The sequence below is a fragment of the Notothenia rossii genome (genome assembly GCF_949606895.1).
Source record: "Notothenia rossii genome assembly, contig: scaffold_307, whole genome shotgun sequence".
NCBI classification, from domain to species: Eukaryota; Metazoa; Chordata; class Actinopteri; order Perciformes; family Nototheniidae; genus Notothenia; species Notothenia rossii.
The window spans coordinates 14,354-25,000 of record NW_027640155.1 but is presented as its reverse complement, the minus strand read 5'-3'; the positions used below and the strand labels follow the sequence as shown (position 1 = coordinate 25,000).

General features: G+C 40.8%; 1 protein-coding gene across 1 annotated transcript in view; it reads left to right on the top strand.

Moving 5' to 3' along the window:
* The window catches only part of LOC307027023 (WD repeat-containing protein 7-like), a gene marked incomplete at its 5' end in the record, with an annotated part of 24,346 nt that extends 14,932 nt beyond the window's left edge, over window positions 1–9,414 (top strand). The window contains 2 exons of the mRNA XM_079695203.1: window positions 3,986–4,090; window positions 6,125–9,414. Of these exons, the coding sequence (XP_079551329.1) occupies window positions 3,986–4,090; window positions 6,125–6,328 (309 nt within the window). The 3' untranslated portion in view covers window positions 6,329–9,414. The remainder of the gene's footprint in view (window positions 1–3,985; window positions 4,091–6,124) is intronic.
* Window positions 9,415–10,647: the final 1,233 nt, after the last annotated feature.

Sequence of the window (10,647 nt, the reverse complement as noted above, 5' to 3'; positions counted from 1 at the left end):
TCGTAGCTTAGCGTCTGACATCAGTTCGTATCACCACCCCGACACAGATGGTGTTGCTTTATGTGAGTAACTGTCTTTGCTGTCTCAACATAAGGGATGTAGCCAAATCAGTTATTCATAAAGCAACGTTAACAGAGACTTCTCCAACTTTGAGTTGCTTGTTTTTATAAAAGTGGGGAAAAAAGCCTTAATTATTAAAAATATTAATTTGGAAAATGAAAACTAAAGTTTAGTTTCAAATTGAGAATTCACTGATATTTTTCAAACAGTAATTATTCTAATATATGGTCTGTTACTTAAACCATAAATACAAAATCTGTGAATGATGCGAAAACGTCCCTTTATTGGTCAAAATAATGTCATTCTAAGGAAAGGCGGGGTTTAAGAGCCTTCATTCTCAGTCACAAGGGATGGAAATAAGATGGCATATGCTCTCTGTATGACACACACACACACACACACACACACACACACACACACACACACACACACACACACACACACACACACACACACACACACACACACACACACACACACACACACAGTGGAGTCCTCCAGGCGTCAGGTGTATTGAAGTACAGAGTGCTGTAAATGGTTTCAGTGTGCTTCAATGCTCTCTGATAGACTGATTGATTTGGTAGGCAGTCCACCATGACACAGGAACACACCACACACACACACACACACCACACACACACTGATCTGATCAAAATATATATAAACATATTAATATTTGATGCAGATTAAACCGTTCTATCCTGCAACCTGTTTCTCTCTTTATAAATACTTGTTTATTTTCTGTGATCTTATATTCCAGGCTAAGTGGAGACATTGTATGGAACAGGTTTTTCAATAAGAATACAGAATCAATGAATTGTCTTTCCTTATTATGTCTTAAAATTGTATTTCTATGTTTCATCTAGAGTTTCCATTTCCAATGCAATATACAGACATTTAGCCAATGTGCCATGAAAACATTGACAGGAGTTTTGATTGGCCAGATGTTATCCATTAGCCTGGGCCATTATGTTGTGGTGACTCCTATTGGCTAGCGCTCCATCACATTGTACGTGAATAGCTAAGGGGCGGGACATCTCTAAGCGGTTGACTAATCACAACAGAGCCGGCCAGCTGACCAATCAGAGCAGACTGGTTTCAGACAGAGGGTGAAAAGAGGTGCTGCATCACAGGCAGTATGAGAATAATAAAGAGCTTTGTGAACATTAAAGCATGGAGACATGTCAGAGTAGAGACACTACATACAAGGGGTCCTTTAAGCCAGTTTGTAGGTTAAAAAGCCAATTTCCTGCTCAGGTGCCAGCACATTAACAAAATAAAAGGCAATAATGGTGCGTTCACACTGGACTTGAAGCGAATTGATGAACCGCATGTTAATTATTACATAATGTGTGTTTACTTCTGACACTCAAACTAGACAATGCAAGAGAGGAGGCGGGGCTTATTTCATGTGCATACTTAGATACAATCAGTGTTTCATCAGCCATTTACGCCTCTTGGTTTTTGTGTGACAGCATCAAACACTATCATTGACTTCATATATCATTGGGCCACACAAAAAAATTACTTTGTGTTGGGTGTGAATGAACCATAAGCGAGGATTGAGTCTCAGACATCTGTTTACTTAAGGAATTTAAGTCCTCTTTAACCAACCAGTTCCTAAAGACAACTGGATGTTGAGGTGATCTTTAATTCTCATTGGTTTGAACGAATGAATGTTTGAACTCAAATCGTGTCTATTCTGTTAGCCCTTTGATATTTCTGCCTCTAACAAGCACACTGATGGGAAATGTGATTTGGGGTCTCGCCAAAGGACAAATAATGGATGTGAAAGTCTGATATAGGTGAAAGATGAAAAGCAAAAGGAAAGAGGGTCTCGTAAGGAGGTGAGAGATGGAGGGAAGACACAGAGGTAGACAGGGATGAAGTCAAATCAAAATAATTCAGCTTTTCTTCTCAGCCAACTGCTGGAATGTAATAGGATTGCCCCTAAAAGGAGCAGAGAGAGAACGAATTAAAAAGATGAGATTTTCATTTCATTGCTTTATTCTTTTTTTCCCTCTGCTTTAATCGCCTCAGATGGGTTATTATTTCATGGTCTCGAAGCCCCGAGGCGACGCATCTTAATCTCATCTGGAGGTGATAGTTGGTAATCCAGGCCGAGGCGGGGCGGGCTTTTCTTGGAGGACGTTTATTGCGTTACACACCCTGCATCTGGAGGGACAGTTTATTGCGTTACCCACGGCGCAGCGTCGCTTTATTTCGTCCCCTGAGTTCTGGAGGCGACTGGCAGCATCTGTTGGACCAGAAGCTGTCCTTCATCTGAGGGAATTATCTCCACCAAACCCAACGTTTACTTTGAAGGGAGATCTGGGCGGAGTGGCGGCAAAACAAGTTTCTCTGAGATGAAATTTCAACAAGGACCAAAATGTCTTCTTCATCTCGTCTTCACCACAAATATCTGGGCTTCATACTGTAGTTTGGATTCAGCTCTAAGAGGAATGTGTTAAAATCCGTTTACGCCACCATGGGTGAGAAGAGACGATGTGGAGTTAAGATCTATGAGGGGCTTTTCGTGGAACACTGATACTGTAAAGTATCCTCGAAGTAACCTCGAACACTTTGGTTCACTAAAGAGACTGATGAACCTGAAATGCTATTACATAGAACCGGTCTATTAAGAGCTCTAACAAGGCATGAAGACCTTGGAATATTATAACATTCAGAGACGGGACATTTATTTTTCCCAGAAGAGAAACAGGAAGTGATCGGTTTGCGTACCATTTTTTATTTATTTTTTTAAACACAGGAAAAGTTCAGGTTTCTTTGACTGCAAGATGGAAAAGTCACATGCCTCTAGTTTCATGGCGTTGTGTATTAGCAATACACATATTTACTGTATACATAATTAAAGTTCTTAGTGTTGTATTCCTATGGAGCAGTGGTGAACCGTCAGGGCCTTCAAGGTATTCAGAGAATACCCTGGAACACTCAGATAAAACAAACAAAAAAATCGATTTAATTATATAAATAAAATGTATATAAAATGAATAAATGAGAATGGTATCTGTGTTGTTGATCTGTAATATTAGTGTTACGTTGATTTGTTTGTCCTTCTCGGACCATGCACCACGCATTTCAGTGGTTTTGTGTTAGAAAAGAAAGCAACCAATCAGATCTTGTTCTGGGTCTCCGGGTAGAATATCCTTCAACCAAGGTATTCTACATCCTTGATAGAACGCCCTGGCCGTTGCACTGAATGAGAGCGTACGTTTGGAGTGACAGTTTGATCGACCAATCATATTTTGATTTGTAGCCAATGGGCGTGTTCTTTCAGAGTTTCCCTCGGTTCCAGGGTATTCTAGAAGGCCCGCTAGTTAACTGGCTCGAGACAGAGGATATATGCGACGAAGCATTTCATGCCGTTTTATTGTTTTTAACGTTGAAATGGCAACAGGTGAAGATGATGTTGTTGCGGAATTGTTGTGAGTACCCTTTTCAAGACGACAATTCAGTGAAAAGACGGACATTATAACGGCGGGGCGGCGGGGGGGGGGGAGGTTGTGTGTGTGTGTGTGTTTCTACAGAAGGTCCAGTTGTGATAGACACGGTTCGCCACTGCTATTGAGTTACTTCCTTTCTTTTCCCAGGGACTGTTTCTTTGAGTATTTCCAATGGAATCGGTTTTTATTCATTATTATTTTATTACTTTTCTTCAAATGGTTCACATGTTTAAGTCCCATCAGTCTCCACAAGCAGAATCGTCTTCTTTAACTTAACTACATTTGAACCACATTTCTAACACAAACCCAGTCATTTGAAAGTAAAAGCCTCACAAACTGATTCACTGAGGAAGAATTCAGAGGAACCTGTGCAAGCTAAACTTTCTTTCAGACACGTGGAGTTCCTGTAAAAAGTGAATTTGGTGTAACGAGTGTGTTTTTAACTTCTTTCTCTCCTCCAGAACATCCACGGTCACAAAGGTCCCATCACATCAGTGTCGTTCGCCCCCGATGGCCGTTACCTAGCAACGTACTCCAACGCTGACAGCCACATCTCTTTTTGGCAGGTAAATCACACACACACACACACACACACACACACACACACACACACACACACACACACACACACACACACACACACACACACACACACACACACACACACACACACACACACAGTGTTAACAGGTGCCCTCACTGTTTTGTTTTAAATGGAATATTCTGTGTTTAAATGTCGTTGCTGACTCTTGTTTAACAAAAACATGGTTTATAGAGATTTTTTTTCGATGTGTTTGACCACAAAAAACCTGTTGATTGGTTGGAGCTAAACTAAAGTGGTGCAGCTGTGTAGTACTCCCAGTCACACCAGTACAAATACATTTATACTGGGATTCAATCTGACGGGAAACTTTGTTTAGATGCTTCATCTGAGTAGAGGTGAGGATTTAATTGAAAATTCAAACATTTTTATCTCATTTGATCTTTCAGACAGCGGTAAGAGGGACTATAAAGCTCAGTTTTTGTTGCAAAAATAACATTTGCCTTTATTTAAAGTGACTAAAAAAAAGTATGGAAAAGCTCTGCACTGTCTATTAGTCATTCTTCTGTACTGATTAAAATAACTTTGGTCGACTTTTATTTTTTTGTTTTTCATGTGCAATGCATAAAAGAAATCTATTTAAGAAAAAAAAAAAAAAAGTTCCAGTGCTAAAAAGAAACATGAAGAACTTCTAAATAAACAACATAAAATCATCAGACCAATCACACGTAAATGATAAACACACCCACACACACAGAGGAACACACACTCCTTATCATCTTCCCAGAACTGTTATTTGAATGAGAGGTCTTTACGACCTCTGACACGACTGTCTGCAGACACAGACACACACTAATGGCATTACTGTAAGCATAAACCACTGCAGCGCGCCGGCAAGACGGCTGCTGTGGTAATGAGCTGGCAGACGCTGTGTGTGTGTGTGTGTGTGTGTGTGTGTGTGTGTGTGTGTGTGTGTGTGTGTGTGTGTGTGTGTGTGTGTGTGTGTGTGTGTGTGTGTGTGTGTGTGTGTGTGTGTGTGTGTGTGTGTGTGTGTGTGTGTGTGTGTGTGTGTGTGTGTGTGTGTGTGTGTGTGTGTGTGTGTGTGTGTGTGTGTGTGTGTGTGTGTGTGTGTGTGTGTGTGTGTGTGTGTGTGTGTGTGTGTGTGTGGTCTCAGGAAGCGATAGAGTTTCTACTCGCTGTGATTTTCCTACACACACAGTCTCTCACAGGACATCATGGGTTAAAGTCAAAGCTTCCTCAGAGGGTAAAGCAGGTCCATCGCTAACAGGAAGTGGGGATGAGGGTCTGACAGACAAAATGTTTGAAAAACTAAACCTACATAACTGGGTCAAAACTTTGAGATGCAGCGAGGTTCCTGCTCTAGTTCCTCTGATCTATCTGTTATTATTTGTTGTTGCCAAAGAACCTATTGGCTGTATTCATCTTCTCACTGTGACTCATGGGTGCTATAAAGACATTTGGAACCATATTTATGAGCTGAAAGGTTTCCATTTCTAAAAGTATAGTTTCCTAACTCTAAATTTCCTTTTCCAAATGTTCATTTAATTGATCTCTTCAATGTTCCCCGGCAAAAACACTCAGTCTCTGGGATTATCAAATTTAGAAATCACATCTCTACCAAAATGAGAATACTTTGCGTTTGCAGCTCAAACTAAAATCATCCAAAACTGATCCAGAATCTGATTTAAACTGCAACATTTTTGACCATCATTCGCTTTAGATTACTGTTGGCATTGTCCATTTTAAACCCATTTATATGACAAAAGATGTGTTAAGCATTTGCTGATTCAAGCCTCTGGGGACATTTGTTATTCTACCTTGTACAGGCTAAATGTTACTGGTATTAGGGCCTGTGTGCAAAATAAAAAAGGTCTGGATGCGGCATGTGAGGGCATCTGTTCTGTTTTCATTGGATTCAATTGAAAAAAAACACTGGCGCTCAGAAGAAGTCGCTTTGTGGACACGTGCCCTAATTGGTTAACCATAATAAATATGAATGCTTAGTGTCTATGAATCAGCTGGTTGTGTTTCTCCTCAGATGAACACAGGTCTGTTGGGCAGCATTGGGATGTTGAACTCGGCCCCTCAGCTCCGCTGCATTAAGACCTACCAGGTTCCTCCGGTGCAGCCGGCGTCTCCGGGGTCTCAGAACCACCTGAAGCTGGCCCGCCTCATCTGGACCTCCAACCGCAACGTCATCCTGATGGCGCACGACGGCAAGGAGCACCGCTTCATGGTCTGAAGTCTCCGAACCACATCTGGATCTCCAGCTGAGTCTGAAAAGTGTCACTCGGCAGCCACTAGTTTTAGCTTCAGATGTGTCACCTTAGAGATCTAACAAAAGAAAGGTGAGCCTGACAGTAAAGAGTTTTTATTGAGATTCAGAGGTGTCTCGTATAAAGATCAGAAGGTATCATAATTGGCGGGAAAGGTAAAAACCCAGCTCAGGTTGGACTAAATTATTTTTTTGTTTTTATCTCCTGTAGTGGACATTGTGAAACTTGCTTTGTCATTTATTTAAAAGCCAATATATAAGGCATGTTTATACTGTGATATGCATTGATGTATTTTTTAGTTGTTAACACCTTCCTGTCATTCCTATTTATTGGCCGAACGTCACAGATCTATGTGGGTTCAGACCCTTGCTGTTTACTCGATGTTAGCCAATGACTCAGCGTTATTTGGCTTCCCTGCTACCTTTTAAAATTCAGTACTCAAAATGATTCAATCTTAATTTTCTCTTCTTTATATTAAAGTTTGTTTGGGAGTCTGAAACAACTTAGGTTGGATTTCTTAAGTTGTCATTGCTGGAATTAAAAATGTATTTTAAAAATATTTCAAAGAAGTTCTCCACCGCCCTCTTTAATGCTTTGCTAATCGCCGACCTCTGTAAGGCAAGAACACACTCTGCACATTTCTGTGTGTGTGTGTGTGTGTGTGTGTGTGTGTGTGTGTGTGTGTGTGTGTGTGTGTGTGTGTGTGTGTGTGTGTGTGTGTGTGTGTGTGTGTGTGTGTGTGTGTGTGTGTGTGTGTGTGTGTGTGTGTGTGTGTGTGTGTGTGTGTGTGTGTGTGTGTGTGTGTGTGTGTGTGTGTGTGTGTCGTTCGGTGTTTGCTTTTACTTTTCTGACACCTCCGATGCTTTTTCCATCCTCTCTGAGCTTCATGCAGACATGTGTGTATGTGTTTTCACCCCAGAGTATTTTCACAAGCACACATTCTCACTTCAGACGGCTCGTCCTAAAAGCACCATCACAGTTAACCTTAAGATGGATGAGCCATTACTCACTGCAGATGTTAAAAAACCAAACCAAAAGCATAACGTTAATTTGCTCACATTTGGAGGGCAAAATGGAATGAATTCTCCTCCTGACTCCGTTTACATCGTGAATATCCACATATTTGTTGTGATGGTTTGCGTCTGATACGTCACGGTGCATAGTTTCATTGTAGCGCTCAGAATTAAAAAGCTGTTTGCAACTCTTTATCTGGAAGGTGGGGTCAAGTGACAGCCTAACTCTGTTCTGGTAGAAATCAATTGAAGAAGGCCGTATGTACGTTATTATGTCTACATGTTGGTTCCAGTTCCCAAGTGAACCTTTTCTTGTTCGTCTCTTTTCCCCAAATGTTTCCTAGTCATGCCCTCTTGTTTCCCACCATGTAAAAACTGTAATGTTTCATATGTTTGAAGGAAACAGCAGCTTCCTGTTTCCCTGCCTTGTTTGTTTTGGTGAGTTTCTCTGCAGATGCATGACAAGGCTCTTTATTCTACTGTAAAAGTGAAGACTCTCAATGTGTACATGTACAGTCTGTGTATCTTATCAGAGCTGCTGCCGGTCTCTGCTTGGTGTATCTGTCGTGGCTAACGTGACGTCTGCCTGGCACTGACTGGTTCTTCAAATCCGTAAATCTATTTTAAAATGTCACAGTATTATATTTACATCTTTAGTTGTCTGATGAAGAACTTGGCTATGGTTTTATGGAGCAAGAAAGCTGCATTTGTTTACTAAAATGTTGCTTCTATTCCTTTTTAATAACAGCGAGGCATGACACAGCTTGTTATCCCAGAGCTAGCTCTATCTATGGCTTCTTATGAGGGGTGCTTCAGTGATGTGGAGATGTACCGTCACGTGTGTCAGTACATCGTGAAGTCGCTGTTCGGTATCAAGTATTTGAACTCTGCTTTGGAGACACTTTTTTGGACTGTTTTAGTGCTAAGAGTTTTAGTCAGAAAGAGATATAGATATATATATATATATATAGAGAGAGAGAGAGAGAGAGAGAGAGAGAGAGAAACAGATATTCTGTCAGAATCTGTCTCTTGGTAGCGGTTGACATGTTTAAATAACAATCATTTGACACTAAATCCAAGTCTCCTTCTCCTCCTCGTCTCCTTCCTCCCTCGTCTCCTTCCTCCCTCGTCTCCTTCCTCCATCTCCTGTCAGTTTCATTAGTGCTGTCAGAAAGCTTCTAACACCGTTACACACCTGTAAACCCGAGCGTGTCAAAGCTTTTCACAAGTCCTTCCTCTCTTCAAAAAAAACATCCGGCAGACAGGTTCACACACACACACACACACACACACACACACACACACACACACACACACACACACACACACACACACACCAGACTCCAGACAGCTCTGAGATCTTAATCTTTGGTTTTCTCCACCACCCTTAACAGTTTGAGAAAATATGTTTTTGGCAGCCTCTCTGGGGATGCAAGGTGAGAAAAGTAGAGACGGCAGGGAGGAAGAGTGGAGGAGTAAGTAACGAGTGAGGAACATCAGGTCATCCACCCAGAAAAAGGGTCTTCTTTGGTGAAGGTAGTAAACTGAAAGGTCTAGATTAGAAGGACCTTTCGGTTTCTCTTAAAAAGCTGCAACATGGATATAAATAACATATGGTGCCCTTACGTTTCCAAACCCTCTGAATACATTTGTTTGGTTGTTGTTCACTGCCACAAATGGCCCTTTCATCTGCCTTTAATATAGACCTTATAGATATGACAGCAGTTTTACACTAAGCTCTACTTTCTTTCTCAATAACAAAAGATGTACCTCTGTTTTGGATCTGATTTGCAAAAAGAAAAGTGTCTGCTTCCTTACTTTCCAAAATTCACATTTAAATGTTCATGGAAATGGCGATTGTTCTCATGAATTATTATTATTTATTGTTTATACGATGAGCTCAATGTAGATATTTAAGAGAGTGTGTGCAATGTGGTACATGTTTATGAGCTTCCCTTGATGTAGGTTGAATCTACATAGTAACGTGTTGTGTAAAAATGTGTTGCTGTTGACTTTGTCCAATAAAGATGAAAATGAGACTGTTTGATTGATTGATTGAAAAGTTTATTAACAGCTTGTATATTGGGTACAGTACAGTACAGCTCAAAACATACAATTGTTAAGGGGATGCAGACCAGAGAAAGACTTTCGTCTTGTTTACATCAGGGTCCCCCATTTCCAATTCATCATATCATTTAAGACATACAAGACATATTTGACATACAGATGGCTTATTTACAATTTACATTTTAGATTTCGTTCTAATACATCCTAACCGGACAGTTAAGACATACCAAGTCTACAGATATACAGTTAGTAACAGAGTCTAAAATGCGAGTATATACATAGATGGGGGGGGGGGGGGGGGGGGGGAAGCTGTCCATTGTACGACAGGTTGAGATTTGTACCATTACCGGAGCCAGTTTAGCAATGCTCTCCCCCGAAGGTGCTCTTTAAGAGAGGTTTTGAAGATGTGTTCTCCTGTTTTCTGCTCTATTTTCATTTCTTTCAACTTAAGTTAGAAACCTACCGATGAAGGGTTGTTAAGATATAAATGTCATATACTGTATGAAGTAAACACACCAGCAGTAAGAGCTTCCATCAATGCACCTTTCCCACATTCAGGTATATGTTCAGGGAAATGCATGGTTTCCCTTCCCTACTGTATAGTTTGTTATATAGGTTTCACGACACCCTTGCCAGCGTAAAAAGTATGGCAAATAAAACGATATGACTTTGCTCCAGATCCTCCAGACTGTTGTTCTGCACCAGCACGGTGTGCTACTACGGCTACTAGTCTAACGTAGCTATTATGTAAGGTGCTGGTACATATATATAAAAATAAACATAAACACTGTGCTTTTTCCCCCCCAAAAGTTGTAAATGAAACAAGTGAAGTACATGTGATAAAGCCGTGGAGGGCGGGAGTTTATAAACCAAAGAGTAACCTCCCTTACGGGATGCTCTTGAAGTCAATGGGGAGAGAAAGCGTATCTTTAGATCCCGTTTGAATTGTGCCACGAATTACACACATGATGTTTGTCGATCTTAAAAAATAATTTCCATGTCAAAAAAGTCACAGTTTGGGGTAAAACTGTTTAAATATAAGACTATGAAAAATACGCAACTAGAAAAACTACAAATCCCAGAATCCCGGTCCCGCATGCTGGCTCTTACGGAACCGACTAACTCCCCTTGTGTGTGTGTACAGCTCTCAACATGCCCAGACTTGGAGTGATTTTCACCTCTTTTAATACTTTCCGCCTCGTTCT